At 39.4% G+C, this 25,452-nt stretch overlaps 2 protein-coding genes across 15 annotated transcripts in view; one reads left to right on the plus strand and one right to left on the minus strand.

Moving 5' to 3' along the window:
• The window catches only part of XPOT (exportin for tRNA), a 163,577-nt gene that overhangs the window by 28,437 nt on the left and 109,688 nt on the right, over window positions 1-25,452 (plus strand). The gene's annotated exons all lie outside the window — the stretch shown is intronic.
• Window positions 1-25,452, minus strand: part of CUNH12orf56 (chromosome unknown C12orf56 homolog) — a 106,206-nt gene that overhangs the window by 13,935 nt on the left and 66,819 nt on the right. For 6 of the 12 annotated variants that reach the window (XM_039234317.1, XM_039234310.1, XM_039234309.1 and 3 more), the window contains 6 exons: window positions 23,535-23,641; window positions 22,615-22,704; window positions 16,043-16,166; window positions 12,461-12,535; window positions 12,049-12,123; window positions 7,518-7,696 (listed from right to left, as the gene is read on the minus strand). In XM_039234317.1, the coding sequence (XP_039090248.1) occupies window positions 7,518-7,696; window positions 12,049-12,123; window positions 12,461-12,535; window positions 16,043-16,166; window positions 22,615-22,704; window positions 23,535-23,641 (650 nt within the window). The other 6 variants (XM_039234314.1, XM_039234315.1, XM_039234313.1 and 3 more) reach the window with 5 other exon arrangements.

Here is a 25,452-nt window from a genome sequence, read left to right on the forward strand (position 1 = left end):
GAGGCCAGGTCGTGAAGGGCCCTAAAAGTTATTAAGGACTTTGGATTTCTTCCTGGGTAATAGGAAGGTTTTAAATCATAAATGTGTTGATTCTCTTGTTCAAAAGATCACTCTTAGAGAAAGGATTGTAGGGTTCAAGGTTGAAAACAGGGAGACTAAATAAAGAGGCTGTTGCAGTAGGTGCTGGAGGCTTGGACAGGGTGAAAGCTGTAATTCTGGGAAGTCCATAGATTCCAAATTTATTTTGACGGCATTTCCAATAAGCATTGCTGATAGGCTGCATTAGGTGAATGAAAAGAAAGAAAAAAACACAGCGGTTTCTCAAGTTTCTCTTGTGAGCAGTGGGATGAATGAAGTACCATTCACTGAGGAGAAGGCTGGTAGAAGAACAGATTTTTTATTTGGGGTGATGCAAGAAGAAAATATAAAATTTAATTTGAACATGTTTAAGTATGTTATGCTTGCTTAATAATTAGCAATTGAACTAGATAGCTTGAGGTTTATCCAAGCTGCAAAAATAAGCCAGGTTATAACAAAGTGTCCTACTATCTGGGAAATTAGAATAAATGGTAAGTATTTAAAGTCTAAGTTCATCAAGCCAGTTAGTATTTCTATTAGGATAATAGCTACAATTTATTGAAGGCTTTTCGTTTGAACCATATGAAATTGTGGATATCAACAATTTTGAATTTGAAATGGCAATGCCGTATGGTTTGTCCCAGTATATAGTAGCCATAGAATTATGTGTTTATATATAAATGAATAAATATTCACAAAAACCCTTAAGGTAGGCTTTTTGTTATCTTACAGTTGATAAAATGGGAGTTCTGAAAGAGGTTAACTAACGTAACAAAGGGAGGGGGACAAGGAAGTAGACAAGAGGGAATGAAAACATGGTCTTTCTGACATAGCATCTGAACTTTAAGCCACAAAGTCATACTACCAAGATCTCTAGCCAAGGAGTCATGCTGCCTTCCAAATGAGGAAAGCCTCAGACCTCATACACACAGATATGCAGATACAAGAGTGCTTGGTCTGACTGGATGGAGAATGCTGACTGCCTGTCTTCTAGAGAGACCAAAGTCCAAGTGGACCTTACAAACCAGCACTGCATTTTACAAGTAGATACACTGAACAAAAAGAAATCAGATAGTTAATACTATTAAAAGTTTCTCCAAAATTGCCATTCAATTAATTTCTTAAAGAAATTTCCATATTCCCTTCCATAATTATCACTGAACCTCTCTATGCTACGAATATGTTAAATATAAAACAAGTGAGTCTAACCTCAGAGAAAGAATATATAATGTCACAGGTTGGAGCTTATCACCAGTCAGCAAACTTTGACCACTTTTATCAAATGCCTCAAAGCACATCTATTACTGTACTGTCAGGCATTCCTATACACTATTAAAAGTATTGCTATCTGTGAGTGGGATGCAATTTGGAAACATGTAAAATATGTCATCAATTATAGGGACTTCAAGCTTTTCCCTCTTTACAGTTTCTAGATTATCTAGATTTCAGTAAAATGAACACTATGTGTAAATCAATTAGGAACTCTATAAATACAGTATTATCAGTTTGATCCATTAGTACTTAGTTGTTTAAGTCAAAGGCTGAAAAAGTTTATGTAATTAAAAAGCTCTCTGTCTACCTGTGGGAAGAATATTTCCCACATAGCTCTTGCACTGATAGTGTCAGTTAGAGTCAACTATTCCTGGTGGTAAGCAACAGAAATAGTCACTGGGCAATTAAATCACACTCCCACTAATGGAAAATCAAATTTTTTATTTAATAAGCAAATGACTCTGAGGCACCAGGGTGGCTCAGTCGGTTAAGTGTCTGACTCTTGATCTTGGCTCAGGTCATGATCTCACAGTTAGTGAGTTGGAATCCCACGTTGGGCTCTACTCTAGCAGCACAGAGCCTGCTTGGGATTCTCTCTCTTTCTTTCTCTCTATCCCTCCCCAACTTGCACTTCCTCTTTCTCTCTCATTCTTGCAAAATAAATAGATAAATAAATAAATATTTAAGAAATAACCAAATGAATCTGTTCTTCGATGCTATATTGATCAGGGGCTCTCTGAGCATAGTAGCTAGTATAGTAGCTACTCCCTGCATTTGTGCAAAAAAAATAAAGCCAGTACTTATTTTTTTAAGGGCCAGTACTTATTAATCTGTAAGTTCTCAGCCAGCTTCAGTGTTATTTTAGTAATAGCAATGGTAATAATAATAATAAATACTATGTACCAAATCCTTACTACATGCCACATACCATGATATGTTGCATTACAACATTTTTGCATTAAAATCTCCTAACAACCCAATGGGATAGGTTGTATTATCTTTGTTTTGACTGAAGCTTAGAGATGTTAAGTAACTTCCCAATGTCCAAAACGTGTGCAGAGCTGAGATTTAAACTCAACCATTTTGGCCTCAAAACCCATGCTCTTCCCCCTATTGTGTGTGTGTGTGTGTGTGTGTGTGTGTGTAAAACAGTAGAGCTGATTACTGTGGGTTTACTCTCAGTGCAGGTGATAAATGGCAATGCCTGTATTATAGAAGTGGTCAGAGTCTAGAATCTTGAGCCCAGCCTGAAAACTAGCTATATGTGCTTGCTTTTTGGTGATCCTTTGTATTGTAAAAAGTTATATGTGTGATTTCCATATTGAAAATTTTTCTACAATTTGACTTCCTACAGGTAATTACTTTGTAGCTGAAGTCAATATTTAATCAACCTAATGTGTCTGATTACTTTTTTAAAAAAAATTTAATGTTTATTTCTTTTTCAAAGACAGAGAGAAACAGTGAATGAGCAGGGGAGGGGCAGAGAGAGAGGGAGACACAGAATCTGAAGCAGGCTCCAGGCTCTGAGCTGTCAGCACAGAGCCGGATGCGGGGCTCAGACCCATGGATCGTGAGATCATGACCTGAGCCGAAGTCAGCTTCTTAACCTATTGAGCCACTCAGGCACCCCAAATGTGTCTGATTACTTACAGAGATGGATTCTTTACTGATTTTCTTGGCTTTAGCAACAATGCAAAAAACACCATAGGAAAGAACTGTGGAAACATAAGCCTTTAAAATATGTATTAATTTTGTTTCCCCTCCCACACTATGCAAACGCATAGACAAATGTCATAAGAAAATCAAGATGACAAATTACTCAACCATTAGCTTTCAAAAATTCCACTGATGTAGTCCTACTTGGAGAGATTCAGATGCATTCTGACAGAGCTTTTGCTCCCAGAGATGAAATAAAGTATACTCTCAGAGAGAAGAGAACAGTGGGAGAAGGGAGCCCATCAAGCACCTGTCTAAGGCATGCAGGAGAGAAACCCAAGCCCTCTGCAGAGCCAGCACTGCTGTCAGCCCAGAGCCAAGGTATTGTGTAGAAGCTGAGGCAGAGCTGCTTTGACCCTCTTGGTGTCATTCTGTGGGTTCCACCATTCACCAGGGGTCAGCCCACTGTCCATCATTAGTCTAGTTTGAAATATTGCTTGCATTTGTCCCAAGAATCTTTTCACATTCTTCTGATTGACCATCTTTTGGAAGCAATCCCTCATCTAACAGCTCAGGACATTCATAAACACCATTCTGTTCCCCCCATCTCCACTCCAGATTGGAAACGAGAAGATTTGTAGTCTTTGATGGATGATAGTTGAGAGCCTTGGCTGCTTTGTGGAGTGATGTTGGTGACGGCTGAAAGAGAAATGTTTGGTCCAAAGAACGCAGGATTATTTGGAATCAATGTGAAACCATCCATTGAGCCAGGATGGCAGAGAAATGCACTACCCCATCACAGAGTCTTAAGAAGTGTGTTGTCACAGGCAGAGAATGTTAGAGGCACAAGAGCTTGGAGAACATCTAATCTCACCCTTCCACATAGCAGAGGAGGCCCAGAAAGGAGACCTGATTTGTTTGAGGTCAAATAGCTGGTTAATACCTTAGCCACAACCAGTAATAAGATGTCTTGAGTGAGTTTAATTCTCTCTCCAATTCACAGCACAGACAAATCTGGCTTGGGAGCTCTTTCTTTGGGTTTTTCCCAGATCCTCTTTCACGGCATGATAAGTCAAATAGAGGACCCACTTCCTAAGTTCTTAGAAGCCCAAATTCAATAGCTCACAGTGATATCAAGGTTAAATTTTTGTTGGATTTGTTTATTATCATAAGATACAGTGAAGACATTTTTTAGATGGTTGGGAGAGCCATACTGCTTATAGACAATTTCTCTTTCACAGAGAATATGAATAGACCGCTCACACTAGCCCACGGGGGCCTGAAACCGAGCACCAGAATGCATTTAATTGTATCGACGAAAGCCCAAGCTTCCTCCCTCGTGATAAATGAGGAACTGACTTTTCTTAGAGCTATGCCTGTGTTCTTCTGCTCTTTCTCCAGCGAATACTTACTTTACTAGAACTCTTACAGGTGGAGAAGCAGGGGTGGACACTTGCTCAGCATTTCTCGCACAATCACTTTGTAATTTCCACTCTACACTGTTTATCGCTGGGTATTTCAGTGGCTTCATACCACTCATCATTATTATACCAACAAAACTCATCCGGTTGCACTTTCTACATTGGCTCTCCTTGGGCTTCTGTTTCCTTTATAGTTTTCTATTTTTAGAAACTTTTTTTTGGAAAAGCTCATTTTTAGCACCACTTTATGTATGTCCTTGTATTTAAAGTTGCTTCTTGGGGGCAGATAAACAACAATTTAAAGACTTCTCTTATAGCTATTGATGGAACATTTCAATAAAATCTGTTTATAAGGGAGCCAGATATTAAATAAGTCAAAAAAGTTTTCTCATAAATATTAGGTTGACTCCTGATTAACATTTTAGATTCTTATTAACGTTTCACACATTGTTTCTGTTCGACCAATTTCAGAACTTCATGAAAAAGCTGAGTGGTAGGTTGGGTAATAGGATACCACGATGGGAGCCTTTTTTCCAAGGCTGGCATGTGAATAAAGTACCTGCAGATCATAAAAAGAAACAAAATAGCTTTGAAAACAAGAATTTTCACATTGCTCACAGCACTGTGTACACACTCACGGGTGTAGGGCTGTTGGATATGGGGGTCTAAGCCATAAGACTCAGCCAGTATTCTCAGCGGTGTGATGTCCCTTGTTTGTGACCTAGAACATCTCTGCTTTGTGTGCCTTTCCTCTGACTGAGACACTTTACTTCAGCAAAGGAAATGAATTTCATTAATAATGTCTCCATTCTGAAGACATTACTAGGGAAGCCAGCGCTGTCCTCACCACCGTGTGTGCTGAGCATCTTGCATCTTGCTTCCTCAGGCAACACACAGGAATTTGAAATGAAAGGGTCAAGTTGTGCTGACCCAGAGGCCCCACTCAGGAGGGAAGAGCAGGATTCAACCCCATGGTCTCTGTAAAAGTTCAGGAAAGGCCAAGGGAAGAAAAAGAAGTGAGAAAACCTTTGGCCCTCCCCTGATGGCTTAAAAGATAGGTTCTCAATCCTGGGTGCACAAGAATCACCTGGGAGAGGTGGGGGGTTTTTGTTTGTTTGTTTGTTTTTAATGTCAATACCCAGGATCCACTGCAGACAAAATGAACACTCAGTGAGACCTGGGTGTCAGTATTACTTAAGTTACTCTGATGAGTCTAATGCATGCAAATTGAAAGTCACTACAACAAGGATCACAAGCCTAAATGCCCACGGATAACCAATTAGGAGGAGTGTGGTGGGGTAAGAGCAGAGAGGAGGCAGTGGCACACTAATGAAGCATATAAGAGGGAAGCAGCTCCTGACCTCTGGCCAACTCTTGTCACGCAGGAATGTGACACCATTTTGGCATCTGTTCCGATTTTTAAATGTGCATAACTAATCATTTAAAAATTGGGCTGTGTGATACATGCTACAACATGGATGCGCCTTGAAAACATCATGCCAAGTGAAAGAAGCCAGACACAAAAGGCCATATGTTGTATGATTCTGTTGATGTGGAATGTCCAGAACAGACACATCCACAAAGAGAGAAAGTAGATTAGGGGTTGCCAGGATCTGGGGGGGAGGGGAGCATAGGCTGTGACTGCTTAAAGGGTACTACGTTTCTTTGGAGGTGATGAAAATATTCTGCAATTAGGGGCGCCTGGGTGGCTTAGTCGGTTAAGCGTCCGACTTTTGCTTAGGTCATGATCTCGCGGTTCGTGGATTCGAGCCCTGTGTTGGGCTCTGTGCTGACTGCCAGCTCAGAGCCTGGAGCCTATTTCAGAGTCTGTATCTCCCTCTCTCTCTGACCCTCCCCTGCTCACGCTGTCTCTCTCTCTCTCCTAGAAATAAATACATTTTTAAAAAAAGAAAAAATATTCTGCAATTAGTGGTAATGGTTGCACAATATTGTGAAATGTATTGAAAGCCACTGAATTGCACACTTCAGAACGGTGAATTTCATGCTGTATGAAAAATGGTGAATTACATGCCATACCTTAAAAAAAAAAACCTGAGAGGGCACCTGAGTGGCTCAGTTCTTTAAGCTTCCGACTTTGCTCAGGTCAGGATCTCATCGTTTGTGAGTTTGAGCAAAGCACCAGGCCCTGCTCAGAGCCGAAGCATGGAACCGGCTTCAGATTCTGTCTCCTTCTTTCTCTGCCCCTCCCCCGACTGCATTCTGTCTCTCTCAAAAATAAATAAATGTTAAAAAAAAAAAAAAGGAAAAAATTAGGTTTTGTGGACCAATTCAGAGCAGGCCAAGGAAAACCATTTTATAGAAGCCAGAGTGGGACTTATGGTGTAAAACCACATGGAGAAAAAACAGGGTCCACAAATCAGGCTGCAGTGTTTTAAAAAGCCAGTCTAACATAATGTATGCCTTCACATCCTTCCAGGTCTGCAACCAAACTGGTAGCAAAGCGGTGCCTGCTGTACCCTTTTCATCTTCAGTCACACACAAGCTGGGTTTTTTCCTTGATAGGTGCTAATGCAGAGCTGAGTGGCTGCCAGCCTATAAATAGAAGTAGGAGCCCCTGAGGCGCAGAACGAGCTGCCGGCTGATGAAACTAGCGTCTGTTACTGCTCTCCCTTTCTGTTTTGTTACTGAGGGAGAGAGGGGTAAAGAAAACAGACAGTAATAACCACACTCATTAATTGTTTCTCCTTTATCAATTGCTTTTTTCCCAGTGCGTCCCTTAAATTCACAATCCCTAATTTATCATCCCCTTCAGTAGGGTTTGTTACTCTTAATTACTCACAGCATGTTAAAATCATGACGGCTTCTGTGAGGCGTTGGCTACAACAAAGACTAAGTGAAAAACAGCTCTTCAAAGAGTTTGACGTTCTGTTCGTCTCTGCTAGCCTGGAAATACACTTCCAATGGCAATGGCTTACGAGCTCCCCCAAATCCTACTTTACCACGGATCAAAGTGAAGTATTACTAAAAACAAAAATAGAATTGCCCACCATCACTTCCATCTTCTAAGTATCAGGCCATGTTGCAGAAATGAGTGGATCTGACTGCAGATTAGATTCAGACTTTCCTTACCTGAATTCTTCTCTGTAGTCATTCCTAATATACTCTGCTAAAGTCTGGCTGTACTGCAGGCAGCTCTTGAGGATGGAAAACTGCTGATACAGCAGAACGGCTTGGCTGGGACTTAGCAGCCCAAATGAAGCTGCAAGTCCCTTTACCACTTGTTTCACAATACTGGCCACGAAAGTGATCTAAACAAGAAAAAAAACAGTTACAATGTAGGCTGCATGCCACCCATAAGGCACCTGTTTCAGCCGGAGCGTCACCTAGACATCTAGGCTGACGTCCTCCCTTCCCTTACACCAATACTGCACTGTTCTCACTGAAGTGGTACTCAGAGAACACCAGACCGTACACCAGTTGGGTTTACTGATCGCTGCTCTCAAGCAGGATTGGAATCAATGCTGACCATCAAGGAAATTTGGTTCCAATGTAAAAGAAGAACACTGGAAGCAAGAGTGGGGACAGAAGAGGAGCTTGGAAAGGTCTGTGGCCTCCCCCAGGAGGGAAGATAGTCTCTCTTCTCTTCTGTGAAGAACAAATGGCCCACGGAAATAAATTTCCTGGGACTTTCAAAGAGGGTTCCTCCAAGGTGGTGGTTCTCAAAATTTAGTACACATAGTAAAAAATCACCTAGGCAGCTCACTAGACATGTGGAATCCTGAGCCCCGCCGCAAGGTACTTACCATAAACAATTCCAATGGCTTTGTTCCACAGACAACATCTTGACAAACGCTAAGTGAGAAAGCTAGGAAAACCAGGCTTGACACAAACAAATGATGTTGATGTCACTGTTAGCTAGGGTTTTCATTGAGAATATGCTATCTTTTCCGAGAGGGAAAGCCTCCTCCAAGGAGGCTTGGTTTGTCTGGCTTGGTTTGTAGAACATGTGACTCTTGATCTTGAGATCATGAGTTCAAGACCCATGTTGGGTGTAGAGATTACTTAAACACACACACACACACACACACACACACACACACAAAAGGGGTGCCTGGGTGGCTCGGTCAGTTAAGCTACTATAAGAATAGAAAGGAACACTAGTGAGAAAGAAACACTACTATACTTTCAGGCTCTAACGAGCAGGTCCCTTTGAATGCCCATTAAATTAGTATCAATAAATGTATTGCCTTTTCTATTGATGCTGCTTCTGGCCCTTCCTAAGTAAAACAGGTGGTTTGAAGTGGGTTTTCCCTTGGGGCACCTGCGTGGCTCAGTGGATTAAGCATCTGACTTCCGCTCAGGTCATGATCTCACAGTTCGTGGGTTCAAGCCCCACATTGGGCTCTGTGCTGACAGCTCAGAGCCTGGAGCCTGCTTTGGATTCTGCGTCTCCCTCTCTCTTTCCCTGTCCCGTGTTCGTTTTCTCTCAAAAATATAAAAAAAAAATTTTTTTTTTGAAGTGGGCTTTCCCCATTCCAGATCTGTTTACACACATATTGACTTGATACTGTCAGGCAAACACAGATTGAGGTGAGAGAGTCTGGAGCCGTAGAACAAAGCAATGACCATTTGGGGATTAAACTTTCAGCTTCTTTTGCAATCTTGCTCTAACCAAGTAAGTGAGGCATCCAGAGCTGACTGACATGTGGGTATATTCAATGATCACAACAGTTTTCTTGCGTGCACGTTTCTCTCAAAAGGCCTGCTTCTACCCGTATAGAACTGGGTTAATATTGAAGCTTTCAGCAAGACTAGCGGTTCTTTTGCCCCCCTTTCATCCTGGCATACGTGATGGTCACAGACTGGCTTCATACTCAACTCCATTCCTTTGGTGAACCAACCCTAGAAGTTGATAAAGAAACTTCCCTATGGCTTGGAGCCCTTAGTACCCTGACTTCACACGTCTGTTCAGATGAGAGGGTCTGCAGACACTGCACAGAAAAAGTAAGGCTCTTGCATCTTGCACATAAGAGCTTCTGTTGCTGTCAATGACTAGAACTTTCTGACACTTCTCAAAGCAGGCCAGAGACTAGTTAGCATCTGTGTGCCGCTAGAGGAGCCAAGTTCATGGGCTCAGTCTCTGTGTACGGCAGCTGGCTGTACTATTTTGGCCCTAACCAGATTTCTGTGGGATCTGGCAAGACAATCTGGATTCCCCAGGAGAGATTCAGAAAAGGAGGGAACCACTCCTCAGGTCAACAGAAAGAGAACATATCTCCTGTCAAATCCTCCATTAGCAGGTTTACTGCTTTTTGAAGAGATCTCCAATTAAATTTATGTTGATTGAATGTATGAATATATGAATGAACAAAGGAAAATTAAGTTTGGGGAGATGGGAGGAGATTATGGGATCTATTATGTGCCCAGCACCACAGACATAGCTCCCACCCTCATGGCACTTGGAGACTCTTTGAGGAGAATGACATCATGTCGGCCTTGATACACTAGGTTATGCTGTGGTAACACATTTCGCAAAATATTGATGCTTTGCTGAACACAACAAAGGTTTATTACTTGCTCACACTGTATATCCCCTATGGGTTGGTAAGGACTTCAGTTCACTGTAGTTACTCAGGACCATATAGGACGATGCCAGTCACCATGCCAGAAGGAAAGGAGAAGGCGGAGAAGCATGAACTTGCTCTGAAACCTTCTGGCAAGAAGTGACACAGGCTACTTATGCTCACATTCCACTGGCCAAAGCAAGAACAGAGACCTACCTAATTCTAGTGAGGAGGGAAGTACAATCCTACCAGGGGCCTGGAAGAAGAGAGAGCCAGAATATACATGGGCACTCCTAACTACCACAGGAAAGAACCAAAGAGTAACAAACAAATGCCGACTGCAACAGTAACAAGTCTCGTGAAAGGAAGGAAGAAGACACCAACCTATGACTATATGTGCCAATAATGGGGAATCTGACCTAGTCAGAGGTGAGAAAATCACCCCCTGCCCCCGAAGCCTGTTCAGGAAAGAGCACTGAAGCCTGAAGGATTAGTAGGAGTAAACTCACTGGGAAAAGGAGGGAAAAGCATTTCAGACAGACAGAAGGAACAGTGAAGGTCCTCTGATAGACTTGGAAGTGTTGAAGGTGGGCAGTGAGTAAGAGGCCCCCATAATTGGGAGAGTGAGGGACTAGATGAGCCTTGTAGACCATCTCTTTTTTTTTAATGTTTGTTTTTTGAGAGAGAGACAGAGACAGAGCCTGAGCAGGGAACGGAAGGGACAGAGGGAGGGAGACACAAAATCTGAAACAGGCTCCAGGCTCCAAGCTGTCAGCACAGAGCCCAACATAGGGGCTCAAACCCATAAACCTTGAGATCATGATCTGAGCTGAAGTGGGACACTTGACTGACTGAGCCACCCAGGAGCCTCTAGGTTTAGTTGTTTTTTTTTTTAATTTATTTTGAGAGAGAGAGAGTATGTGCAAGCAGGGGAGAGGCAGAGAGAGAGGGAGAGGGAGAATGCCAAGCACTGACAGTATAGAGCCTGACACAGGGCTCAATTTCACAACCATGAAATCATGACCTGAGCTGAAATTAAGATCTGGAGGCTTAACTGACTGAGCCACCCAGGTGCTCCATGCTATCTCTTTATCATGAGAGATTTAAAGCCAGCCATGACATAATCAGATTTCTTTAAATAGATCCCTTCCACTAGTCTGGTGGGAAGGTAGGACAGACCATGTAGATGTGATTGTGATATCAAGGAGTCAGTGATACTATGGGCTAGGATGGTGGCTGACCAGACAGAGTTCCCCACTGATCCCAAGTGTTAATTCATACTCGCCAACTCTTACTTGCTGCTTAAGATAAATGTTCATTTTGGGGCACCTGGGTGGCTCAGTCGGTTGGGCGTCCGACCTCGGCTCAGGTCATGATCTCATAGCTTGTGAGTTCGAGCCCTGTGTTGGGCTCAGTGCTGACAGCGCAGAGCCTGGAGCCTGCTTCTGATTCTGTGCCTCCCTCTCTCTGTATCTCTCCCCTGTGTGCACTCTGTCTCTCTCTCTCTGTCAAACATAAAGATTCAAAAAAATTTTTTTAAGATATGTGTTCATTTTTTTCACTTACATATACAGCCAATATTTTAATATATTCTATTTTCTACAGAATATATTTTACGGCTTTTCATTAAATAAAGATCATATTTAAGATATCATTTCAGGGGCAACTAGGTGGCCCAGTTGGTCAGGCATCCGACTCTTGATTTTGGCTCAAGCAATGATCTCATGGTGGATTGAGCCCCTTGTTGGACTCTATGCTGAGAGCACAGAGCCTGCTTGGGATTCTCTGTCTTCCTCTCTCTCTGCCCCTCCCCCACTCATGCCCGCACATGTGCACACTCTCTCTCTCTTTCAAAATAAATAAATATTTTAAAAACTTAAAAAAAAAAGATATCACTTCAGTACTGTAAGCACTCAGGCTCCGAATGTAAGAAATGCTTTATCTTCGATAATAAAATCATCAGATTTACATTTTGCTTCTGTTTTATAAATGTGACTACTTATAGAGAAAACTTGTGTTTTATTAATTATTAAGCACGGGAGCACCGGTCTAATTAGCTGTGAGTGGTGGTTTCATTTTTGTGCCTTGGTACTTACAAAGGGAGGACAACTTTGTAGGAAGGGCATCATCCAGCCAATAGCAAACTCTGCTGGTCCCAATCCAAGATTTCCCTAAAAGACTCAAGGAAATTAAGAAGGTATTCATGAAGTTCAAGTTGTATGTGAAAGGATATTCATTCTCAAATACATTTTATCTTGATTGATGAAATCTTTAAAATTGGTATTTAGAAAAAAATTAAAATCAGTATTTAGGAAAATAAGCTGATGAATACTTAAGAGCAAAGGTAGTATCATTTAAGTCGGACAATTTTGGAGACCATCTCTAATACAAGTATATTAAAGGTATATTGTTAATCATTTGATATATAATCATAGATATATATAATAGTCATATGACATATATAGCAATCATACAATATAATATGTGTAATAAAAGTATATATTGTACCTGCTGAAAGACAAGAAGTATCTCATATAAAAGTGCCGTAGCTGCATCTATATATTCCTTGATAAGGTTCTGTAACTAGAATTTTAAATAATAATCAATGTAATATCATTGGCAGAGCCAGAAAATGGTAATTTCTCCTGGTTACCTTTAGGTACTTATGAAAGAATTTTTGATTAACTGAAAATATAATTAGTGTGGTCAGTTTTCCTATTCTGTTTGGTTCAGTCATTCTCAAAAGAAAAAAAAGCTCTCATAAAAAAGATTACTTGAGGTGTCTGGTGACTCAGTCTTGATTGAGCCAACTCTTGATTTTGGCTCAGGTCATGATCCCAGGGTCATGGGATCAAGCCCTGCATTGGGTTCTGCACTGAAGGCATGAAGCCTGCTTCAGATTCTCTCTCTCTCTCTCTCTCTCCCCCTCTCCCTCTCCCTCGCTCCCTCCCTCCCTCCCCGCTCCCCTACTCATGCTTACTCTCTTTCTCTCTCACAAATAAAAAATATTTTTTAAAAGACTACACATTGGATAATTTCTTAGAAAGTGGATCAGGGAAAGAAGATAAAATACTAACACACAAAAAACTGCACACTTGATTTGCAAAATCATTCAGATCAACAACCCTACATCCTTTAAAGAGTATTGAAATATGCTCCCTAGAATTAAGGTGGGAGATTCTCTAAGAAATGTAGCCTTATGCCCAATGTGAACTACAACTCCCTCTTTAAAATGGGTAAATATAGGGCTTAGAGATCTTTTTTTTTCCTCTCAAGAATTCCAGTTAGTGAGGCTCTCTTTTAGCACTTGGTGCATGAGAACTGTGTGGGCATCCTAAAGGCCAACACATTTTTCCTGACAGTATTCTTTGCAAGGAAGAGCTCTTGCTTGAAATTTCACACTCTGTTAGACCTTGGAACCAAAATTTATATGATCTGCATGAATAGCGTGGGTGCAAAAGATCACCAAGTCCAAAAGCAGGAAACTCAGACCTATCTATTCTGCCCACTAGATATTTTTATATGGAAATACCAATGGCAATCCAGTCGACTAATCCAAAACCAAGCTCATTATTTTCCCCCCTTTAAAAAAGATTTTTTTTAATGTTTATTTTTGAGAGAGAGAGAGAAACAGAGAGAGATAAAGCGCAAGCAGGGGACGAGCAGAGAGAGAGGGACACACAGAATCTAAAGCAGGCTCCAGGCTCTGAGCTGTCAGCACAGAGCCCGAAGCAGGGCTCGACCATGAACCTTGAGCTCATGACCAGAGCTGAAGTTAGACACTTAACTGACTAAGCCACCCAGGCACCCCTCATCATTTCCCTTTTGAAGCTACTCTTCTTGTTTTAATTCTTATTTGACACCCCAGCCAGAATCTAAAATTCATCTAATCCTCACAATTTATTTTCACATCAACCTATCAATGCAATTTCCTCAAAATTTCTGGAATCTATCCTCTTTACAACTACCATCCCTTCTCTTTTCTTCATTAATTTATTCAACAAATATGCATCAGACCCTGTACTAAGTGTTGAGGATACAGTGGGTAGCAAAGGGACATGGACAGTATTCTCATGGAAGACAGTGGAGAACAAACAACAATCTAACAATCAAATAAATAAATGCATAGTTGTTAACTGAGGCAAGGGCTGTGAAAGAAAAGAATGGGAAATTAGGAGGGCTCTAAAAAGAAGCCTAGTCTCATTTCAGGGGTCAAGGATAGCTTCCCTCTGCTCTATATCATTCCTCACCTGCACTCACACTAGCTTCTTACCCTTGCCTGAATCTTGCTTCCATGCTACTCTTTAATCCCTAATCCACTTACTCCACTGTTGAAAATGGTATTATAGACACTCCATATAGTCTATATTATTCAGATATATGCATATTATATTCTTGTTATATTTAATTAACATCTATCTCTCTAACCAGACGATAAACTAATAAGGGCAGAGGTTGTATCTATTTTGCTTCTTGCTTGTACCCCACAGTCTAGCACACTGTTTAGCTCACAATAGAGTTTCAACAAATATTTATTGAGTGAATGAATAAATGTAAGAGTTTTCTTTTTTTTTTTTTTTTTTACAAATAGTTTATTGTCAAATTAGTTTCTACATAACACTCAGTGCTCATCCCCAAAGTGCCCTCCTTCATGCCCATCCCCCCCTCCCCCCCACATCCATCAGCCCTCAGTTTTTGTCAGCATTCAAGAGTCTCTCATGGTTTGCCTCTCTCCCTTTCCCCCACCATTTCCGCCCTTCTTCTCCCCCTTGGTCCTCCGTCAAGTTCCTCCTAATCCTCCTATACGTGCAAACATATGGTATTTGTCCTTCTCTGCCTGACTTATTTCGCTCAGCATAACACCCTCAAGGTCCATCCATGTTGCTACACATGGCCAGATTTCATTGTTTCTCATTGCCATGTAGTATTCCATGGTATAGATAAACCACATCTTCTTGATCCATTCATCTGTTGATGGACACTTAGGCTCTTTCCATGTTTTAGCTATTGTGGAGAGTGCTGCTATGAACATTGGGGTACATGTGCTCCTATGCCTCAGCATTTCTGTATCCCTTGGGTAAATTCCTAGCAGTGCTATTGCTGGGTCATAAGGGAGTTCTATTGTTAGTTTCCTGAGGAACCTCCACACTGTTTTCCAGAGGGGCTGTACCAGTTTACATTCCCACCAACAGTGCAGGAGGGTGCCCGTTTCTCCACATCCTCGCCAGCATCTAGAGTTCTCTGATTTGCTCATTTTAGCCACTCTGACTGGCGTGAGGTGGTATCTCAGTGTGGTTTTGATTTGTATTAAATGTAAGAGTTTTCTAAAACAAAACTGTATGTTCAAGAACTATCAAATCATGCCCCATCCTTTTTTTTTTTTAAGTTAATTTGAGAGGGAGGGAGAGAGAGCACAAGCGGGGAAGGGACCAAGAGAAAGGGAGAGAGAGAATCCCAAGCAAGAACCATGCTGTCAGCACAGACCCTGACATGGGACTTGATCCCACAAACCATGAGATCATGACCTGAGCTGAAATCAAGAGTCAGGCACTCAACTGACTGAGGCACCCCCATGTCCCATCCTTTAAAAAAATTGTGTGTTGTTCTGCTTGAAATAAACTAATAAACCGATTTACTCTCTCAGAATATGTGCTTTCTAGGTAGTTTGACACTTCTAATGTTTCAGTAAAACTTTAGAAAAACAAGTAATTCTCACTGAGTTTGCACTACTTAGATAGCTAAGGAGATGATAAACTAAAGCAAGAGAGTCAACCCTAAAATCTCTTAATGAGAGTGCTTTTTTACCACTGGACCTTACTATGGAATTACATATACATAAATATTTTATATAGAGATAAACAGATTTATCCAATACATGCTGAATACGATTATTTTCCTTAGTTTACATACTTAAAAATATAAAATGGATATATTAATATTGACAGAACAGCTGTCTAAGTTTTGAGGTTAATGGCAAAATATTTACTCTGAATTACATTTATATACTCTACGATGTCATAGTCTACAACAGAAATCCAGAGCACCCCTATCTATTATATTTAGTCTACCCCAAAATTCTCATCATCTTACCTCAGCATCAAAAGACATCTCAACTAAAGTTGAATCAGCCACCAACTGGGTATCAAACACAGGACAAGATTTTGGAATCTGAGGTTCACTAATTAAAATTACCAAAAGGTTAAATAATGCTCCCCTGAAAAAAAAATAGAAGGCAATTAATAAATAAAGTTTGAAAAGAAAATTAATAAAACCAGTTTGTAGACACTGAATATAACTACATTTAAAAGTTTAAAGCATTAGGGCACCTGGGTGGTTTAGTCAGTTACGTGTTTGACATTAGCTGAGTTTATGATCTCATGGTTCTTGGGTTGAGCCCCACCTCAGACTCTGTGCTGGTGGTGTAGAGCCTGCTTAGGATTTTCTCTCTCTCTCTCTCTCTCTCTCTCTCCCTCCCTCCCTCCCCTTTCCCCATTTGTGTGCTCTTTCTCTCTCTCAAAATAAATAAACTTTAAAAAAACATATATATGTTATTATTATGTATCACATAATATGTGATACATGCATATTATTTTTTTTTTAAGTATAAAATATTGCAGACCATTCTTGACTGAACTTTTGGATCCTTGGACAATCAGACAATTAAGTAGTGATAAAAATTTAAATCAAAATATAATTTCTTGGTCTTTGGCTCAAAGCAAGTATAGCTCTAGAAGTTTACAAAGCTTAGTAAGCTTAGTAAGTATGGACTTAAGGGAAATTTAGGTGATTTCAGTTAAAGCAGTATTTTCCAAAGGGCTTTTCCCCCCAAAGGGTTTTTTATGGCCTATTAATTCCAGACAATATTATAGTTAAAAAAAAATAGATTATTTGGTTGAAAGAGGCTTAGTAAATACTTGGTTAAACCAAATTCATTGTAAATCTTTACTACTAGACTTCTCAGAGGCTTTAATATACTCACGTGCACTGTATATCTCTGAGACAAATAAGCCACCATATGAAACACTTCTTAAAATGCTTATCTGATCACAGATTTTTTACTGTAGAACCCTTTTTAAATTCTTTGGTTGAAATATAGTTAACATATTAGCTTCAGGTGTACAACATTAGTGATTCAGCAATTATATGCATTATCAAATGCTTACCACAATAAGTACAGTTACCATCTGTCACCATACAAAGTTATTACGATACGATTAACTATATTCCCTATGCCATTCTTTTCATCCCCATGACTTATTTATTTTATAGCCGGAAATTTGTACCTCTTAATCCTCTTCACATGTTTTACCCATCCCCCCACCCTCTTCCCATCTAGCAACCACTAGTTTCTTCTCTGTATTTATGAGTCAGTTTCTCCTTTTGTTGTTATTTGTTTGTTTGTTCATTTGTTTTGTTTTTAAGATTCCACACGTAAGTGAAATCATATGGTATTTGTCTTTGACTTACTTCACTTAGGATAATACCCTCTAAGTCCATCCATATTGTTACAAATGACAAGATTTCATTCTTTTTCTGGGTAAGCCGCATTCCATTATATACATATCACCTCTTCTTTATCCATTCATCTATGATGGATATTTAGGTTGCTTCCTTATCTTGGTATTGTAAATAATGCTGCAGTAATTATAGTGCATGTATCTTTTTGGATTATTATTTTCATTTTCTTTGGATAAATACCAAGAAATAGAATTATTGGATCATTTAGTACTTATATTTTTAGTGTTTTGAGGAACCTCCATACTGTTTTCCAGAGTAGCTGCACCAATTTATATTCCCAACACCTGTGCATGAGGATAGAATTATTTTTTTAACAATGCATTTCAGAGGCTTACTGTTCCACAGAAGACTGTTAGTTAATAAAACTAGTATTAAACTTTAAGTCTCTTGCTTTCAAAAGTGGTGTACTATCCATTAATCTACACTAATAACTCAGTTAAATTGTTACTACATGCTTGAACAATACACACTATTATTTGAAAATAAAAAGGCACAAAAAAAAAAATCACAATCCAAAGCAAGGATTCTGAGGAGATAGATAGATCTTCATATGTGTTATGCAATCCATATCTGGTTGAAAAGGAGCTGAAGGCAGACTACTAGGAAAATCAGTTGCCTAAGTGACGACTGTATCAGAGTAGCTTTGACAGACAGGAGTAGTAAAAGAATTTACAGCTAGGACTATATAAAAATCCTCTATAACCATACGCATAGAGGTGATAATGGAATAAAGGAGACTATAAACAATCCCTGTTTAGTAATATTTGAGGCTTCCTAATCTTTTTTTAATTTTAAATTAAAACTTTTTTTTAACATTTATTTATTTTTGAGAGACAAACAGAGCACGTGTGGGGAGGGGCAGAGAGAGAAAGGGAGACAATCAGAAGCAGGCTACAGGCTCTGAACTGTCAGCACAGAGCCCAACAAGGTACACAAACTCAAAACTGTTAAATCCTGACCTGCGCTTAAGTCTGAGCTTAAAGAGCTGAGCCACCCAGGCACCCTGAGGTTTCCTAACCTTTTTACAATCACTTAAATCATTACCATGATTAGAAGTTCATGATTAACCAAAATTTTAATAAAAATAGAATTCCCCTCCTTTCTCCAACTCAAAAAGCAAGTCAGTTCTCATATCTGCAAAAGAAAAGTCATGTCAGCACACTTCTCAAAAAAGCAGGATATGTCCTGCAGGATATGTCCTACAGGATATTTGCTAATGTTTTATTCAGGCTATTTTCAAGTAGCCAATCTTACTTTTAGAAGACCCTTCCAAAATCAACAAAACATTCCATTTAGAAGCTTTTCTTGATATTAAGTTTGAAATGACATTCCACTTTCTATTATATTTAATTAAAGTCCTTTAATAGCTTCTTTTAAAAGTATCATATATCCAGGGCTAAGGGAAGGAACTCTCAAAGTCTGAATCAATTGCTGAGATAATACATGAATTCAACCATGAAAGTATTAAAATATGAAAGGATTATGGCACATTTCAAGAAGAAATACAATGGACTGAGTTGAACTAATAAAGTCTCTACTTAAGAAAAAAAAATAAAGAGGAAAATACTGAAATGATTAAATGCTTTTTTATTTGCTCAAATGGAATTTAATTTGAATCTACCCCTTCTGCCAACACTATTTAAAATCCACTAGGTCAGTAGTAGATAGAAAAAAATTTAATCCGAATGGTAGTTTCATCTCGAAAATAAAGACTTATATTATGGGACTGACATCACACCCTTAAAAACTGATGCCAACAGCTGTGATACTTTCATTGGTTAGATTGTTATTCTTTCCAATGTAAGAGTTTTGAATGTATTGCAATAGATTTTTATACAGACTTTGAAAGGCAAACTCATGGTCTCATAAGGCAGTCTATGTTATTGTGGTAGGCAGAATTCTAATATGGTTCCAAGATTGCAGCCCCCTTTTTTATATACCCTAAATAATCCTTTTCCCTTAAGTATAGGCAGGACTTGTGAATATATTAAGCTATTACTCCTGTGATTATGTTATGTTAGATGAGAAAGGTGAAGGGATTTTGCATACATAATTAAGGTTCCTAATTTGTTTACTTTTGAGTTAATCAAAGAAAGATTATCCTGGGTGAGCCTGATTATCGAGTTGAGCCCTTTAAAGAGTGCTTACGCCTTCCCTGAGCTCAGAGATAGTCTCCTGCCAAGAAGCAAATCATCATAAGTTTATAGCTATAAAGAAATTAATTTGGCCAACAGAAACCCAAATGAGCTTGGGAGATGACCCCAAGCCTCCAATGAGATAGCAGCCCCAGCCAACACCTTGCCTGCTGCCTTGTGAAAAGCAGAGCCAATGATCCAACTGCCCCAACTGCCCCAATTTTCTGACCCACAGAAACTGTAAGATAAGCAATTTATAGAGTTTTAAGTCACTGAGTTTGCAGTAATTTGTTACAGGATTAATAGAAAACCAATGCAGTCATATTAGACACTTACTGTGCTAATTTATGCTATGGGTAACATGACTTGACCCTGTGCATATCAAAATTCGCTGAAAAGCTAGTATTAAAACCAGACTGTATTATAGCAATATAATATATGCACCAATTATATGAAAAGAATCAGTCGTATCAGGAAAGAGGCTTGTTGTAGTAGGGCTCATGTGTCCAAACCAAATTAAGACAGAACAATTAAAATAACACTTTGCAGCAGAAATTAATAAGAGTGGTGGTTTTTCACTTTGGATAAAGAAAGGTAGGGACCAAGAGGTGTACAAAAAGGTAACATGATTCTGCAATAATTCAGTGTGACAAAAGACAGAAATTAAGAAATAATCTTGAATCTCTATCCTGGAGATTGGGGAAATACCAGTGCTTTCAACTACATAAAAAGTATAAGGGCATCTGGGTGGCTCAGTCAGTTTAAGTGGCCAACTTCAGCTCAGGTCATGATCTCAGAGTTCATGACTTTAAGGCCCACATCAGACTTGGTGCTAACAGTGCAAAGCCTGCATCAGATTCTTTTTCTCTCCCTCTCTCTCTGGCCCTTCCCCATTTGTACTCTCTCCCTGTGTCAAAATAAATAAATAAACTTCAAAAAAAGAAAGTATACAGAGGGGGCACCTGGCTGACTCAATCAGTAGAGCATGGGACTTTTGATCTCGGGGTTGTAAGTTCGAGCCCCACATTGGATGTAGAGATTACTTTTTTAAAAAAAAAAGTATACAGAGAAAATAATAGAGTGTGTCTTACTTGTTCACTGCAAAGCAGGGGTCAAGAAACTATGGCCTGAGGCCAAATAATGCAGAGCCTATTTCTATAAATAAAGCTTCATTGGAACAGAGCTGTGCCCATTCATTTATATATTGTCTGTGACTGTTTTTCTACTACAGTGGCTAGGTTGAGTAGTTACAACAGAGACTATATGGCCTGAAAAGCCAAACATGTTGACTCTGTGGCCCTTTACAGAAATATTTGACCATCCTGATACACAGTATAGTATGCCCATAGTCCCTGGCACATACCAAGTTGCTTAAAAAATGTTAATGAATATAATCATTAAAATTAATTTATAAAGTTCTCTAATAAATAGCCAGAACAAAATTACTAACAGTTCTTATTCTTTTCCGTGGTTCAAATGTTTTAGAGCCCATGCTCTCATTTTTCTTCTACCTTCTACTAGAGAAAATATAGATAAACTGTTGATAAGGGTTAAGGTTTTAGTCAAAACATTGGCCTAGCATGTAATTCATAGTCTATAAATCATATAAAAAAGTCAAGCAGATAATATGCAAAATATGCAAATACATACTTTCTGGGGCAAAGAATGCTGTTATCCCCCTAGTTTACATTCTTTCTTTTAATAATAGGTATCCCTATCACCATCCAAAGTTTAGCTAGGTACATAGCCATGTAACTACAGATAACATCCTGTCTCTCTTGTAGCTATATATGGGCTTATGCCTAAAGTTCTTATCCGCAGAATGTGAGCAGAAAAATCTTATATGCCTCATTTAAAAAGGAAATTTGAAGGGTACCTGGGTGACTCCATCAGTTAAGCCTCCTCACTCTTGACTTCAGCTCAGGTCATGATCTCACAGTTTGTGGGATCAAGCCCTACACTGAGCTCTGCACTGACAGCATAGAGCCTCCTTGAGATTCTCTTTCCTCCTCTTTGCTCTTCACTGTGCATGCATTCTCTCTCTCTCAAAATAAATAAATAAACTTACACTATAAACACTTTTTTTAAAAAAGGAAATTTGCTTGCCTTCTACTTCTCTTCTTATATTGCACAGCATTCAGTGAAGTCTCGAAGGTCAGCCAGTTTCAATCATAAGGACAAACGTAGCATAATAAAAGATATCAGAGCAGGGCACCTGGGTGGCTCAGTTGATTTGAGCATTTGCCTTCAGCTTAGGTCATGATCTTACAGCTTGTGAGTTTAAGCCCCACATTGGCGTGTGCTGACAGCTCAAAGCCTGGAGCCTGCTTCAGATTCTGTCTCCTTTCTGTCTGTGCTCTCCTCTCTGTCTCTCTCTCTCAAAAATAATAAACATTAAAAAATATTTTAAAAAGATGCCAGAGCAACAAAAGGGAAGGAACCTAGGTCTCTCACTGATCTCCTAGAGGAAAGTGTGACTATGTACTCTGGACTACTGTGAAAAAGATGTAAATTTCTATCTTCTGTGGACCACATATTTTAGCATATCTTTATTATAGCAGCTTACCGTATATGTTAATAAACCCCCAACATCATTCACTTCAACGTCACATAGTTATATATATGAAGCTACTATAACTTCTGCATTTGTAATGTAATCTTTCTGTTCTGTGGGTATAAGGGCACTCTGTAAAATTCTAGTTGAGAACCCTGGCTTTTAATGCATGATGGGGCATATGGTCTCTTTCAAGTTCAGCAGAAAATGACAAAAGATAAAATTATGCCAGAAAAAAAATCTTTGTGCCCTTAATAATCCAGAGAGACAGAGAGCACTCACGATGTGCCAATTAATCTGTTCATCACAGAAGGAAGTGGAAAGACAAAAGAGTTTAATATACTTGCAAGGGGACTGACTAGAGAAGTGAAAGAGCTATCAGCTTTGGAAGACACTCAATAGAGTAGTTAATGGGTTGCAACTACAAGGTCCCAATGTCTTCTAAAAAACCTTACTTCTTTGCTGCCAGTGTATTCAGGCGTGATGACTCCGTTTCTGTTTCTCTGAACATCAGTCCCAGAGTCTGTATAATTTCAATGCATGCCCTAGAAAACAAAGAGAAAAAAGCATGGAAATGGCATGATTGCATTACAAGTCCTGAATTTCACAAAATCAGTAATCCTTGATAGAACTGCTCTCAGATAATCTTATAGGAAAAAGTACAGGAAGGAAATTCTGTATGTCAAATTGTCAACATTGGTTGACCACTCTGTAATTGCTATATAGTAAACACTCAGAAATATTTGTTGAATGAATCAATACCTGAATGTCAGGATTAAAAGTCATTTTCATATTGTTTTTTATCCTTAGCATTTTTTTTCCGGTAACCACACAGTGCTTTAAAGTTATTTTTAATAATTTTAACTTCTTCAGGTAGGTAATATTTGGCTCAAAATTTCAAAGGTAAAAAAGGGAATACAGACACCCTTTCCTCCAGACACCCATTTTTTCCCCCTTTGGGACAACCAATATTACTAGTTCCTTGTATAGCCTTTCTTTAAAAAGTAGAACAAAAATGGTGGCACCTGCCTGGGTGGTTGGTTAATCATCTGTCTTGATTTCGGCTCAGGTCATGATCTCACAGCTCATGGGTTCAAACCCTGTGTCAGGCTTCTCTCTGAGAGTGAGGAGCCTGCTTGGGATTCTCTCCCTCTCTCTCTGCCCCTCCCCTGCTTGTGCTCTTTCTCTCTCTTCTCTCTCTCAAAATAAATAAACTTTACTAAGTAGAACAAAATGAATGCTATTTTTACAAATTTATGTCAAGCAAAACTTGCAGCACCATTAATCATTAATATAGTAAATATTTTGTCCAGTGCCTTCCATTTATCTTTAACATGCTAGGGGGAAAATCTATGATTATCCAGTTAATACTTACACCAGCTCATCAGCCCTTTGGCTTTTATTTTGAAGTGTGCTCTTATCCCTAGACTGTGGCAAGTACTCATGAAGTTTGTTCACTAGGAAATAGAAAAGGTCACTGGTCTGTGAAAGCAAGCAGGAAAGAAGACGGTAATTAAGATATCAGTTGGTAAAACCCTACCTTTACATAATAAAAATATGAAGAAATTCTCTGGGGATAAAGTGAATTATAATATTGCTCATTAATATTAGCATAATCCACACTGAAAACACTTTTACTTACCACCAGCAGACCACTGTCTTGGTGAACAGAGCCAGAGCTAAAGCCTAGGTGTGAAGCTAAGAGATGCTTACTAGGCTTGGCTCTCCAGTTAATATTAAAGGCCCTCCAGAAGTGGGTGTATAATCTCAGGCAAGTCATTCAGTTACCTGGGGATACTATATTAGATGGAGGCTCCTGTAATTCCTGTCTTCCCAAAAATAATTTGGCCTTTGTGAGGATACAATGAAATAAGAGCTAGAAAAACACTTAAAAATGTTTGCTAACCGAAAAGCAAACTCACAGCATTGGTATAGCCTAATGAAGATGGTGAAGAATGATACTAATAATTCTGTTATAATACAGAAGATTACCATCTCTGTCAAAATAAACACAGACCTAAGAGTGCAGGAACCAATTGTTTTGTGCTTCTATGCAGTCTCTTGAGATAAATCGAGCATGAAGTAAGCACTGGCCCGTGAAATCAGGCAAGTTGGTACTAATAAGAAATATAATGTAATTGCTTCTCTTTTCTGTTCCTCTCTTGTTCATTTTTTCCCCAGGACATTTGTTTACTAGTGACAAATTAGACTCTTTGTTTAGACAGACATTATGGGTGCCTTTATACAGGTGACTTGGCATGAGAAGAGGCTGAGGATGGCAGGTGGAGGAAGGGACAGGAGGAGAAAGAGCGGGATGTATAGCAGACCCTCTCAGAAGTGCTGCTGTTTACTTGCTGCCCTGGTAAATTAGCACAGGGTGGTGGTTCTGTACACTAGCTGTGGTGCCTGGTTCTTTCAGTTCACATCCCAGTTCTGCTATGGGTTAGCTTCGTCATATCTGGCAAATTACATACTCTGTGACTTAGTTTATGTCTAAAATGGAATTAATGTCACCTGAAGGGGTTGAAATAAGATACTATTTGTAGGGGCGCCTGGGTGGCTCAGTCGCTTGAGTGGCCGACTTAGGTTCAGGTCATGATCTCACGGTTCATGAGTTCAAGCCCTGCGTCAGGCTCTGTGTGACATCTCAGAGCCTGGATCCTGCTTCACATTCTGTGTCTCCCTCTCTCTGCCCCTCTCCTGCTCATGCTCTGTTTCTCTCTCTCTCTCAAAAATAAGTAAACATTGAAAGAAAAAAAAAAGATAGTATTTGTAAATGCTTAATAGTGCTCAGCACATCATAAGTGTTTAATAAATATCAGCTATTATTGTGATCTCCCACCTGCTCACTAGTTCAGGAATTTTTCCTCTTAAAATACCTTCTACTAACCTGTAACAACATGAAGGAGTCTTGAAACTATTATGTCAGAAGAAGCCAACACAAAAGAGTACATAGTGTACAATTCCATGTAAGTGGAATCCTAGGACAGGTAAAACTAATCTATAGTGACAGAGAGCAAGCAGTTGCCTGAGGCCAGGGCTGGGAGGAAAGTGGCTGCCAAGGAATGTGAGGTAGCCTTTTGGGGTGATAGAAATGTTATGAACCTTGATTGGGGTGGTGGTTAAGTAGGTGTACACATTTGTCAAAACTTTTTAACTGAACCCTTAAAATGAGTGCATTTTTTGTATGTAAATTATATCCCAATAATTTCTCCAGAGAAGATACATATGTCCACTAAGTACATGAAAATACTCAACATCACTAATCATTAGGGAAATGCAAATCAAATTAC

Source organism: Hyaena hyaena, unplaced genomic scaffold (assembly GCF_003009895.1).
Source record: "Hyaena hyaena isolate Hyena2069 unplaced genomic scaffold, ASM300989v1 scaffold_87, whole genome shotgun sequence".
NCBI classification, from domain to species: domain Eukaryota; kingdom Metazoa; phylum Chordata; class Mammalia; order Carnivora; family Hyaenidae; genus Hyaena; species Hyaena hyaena.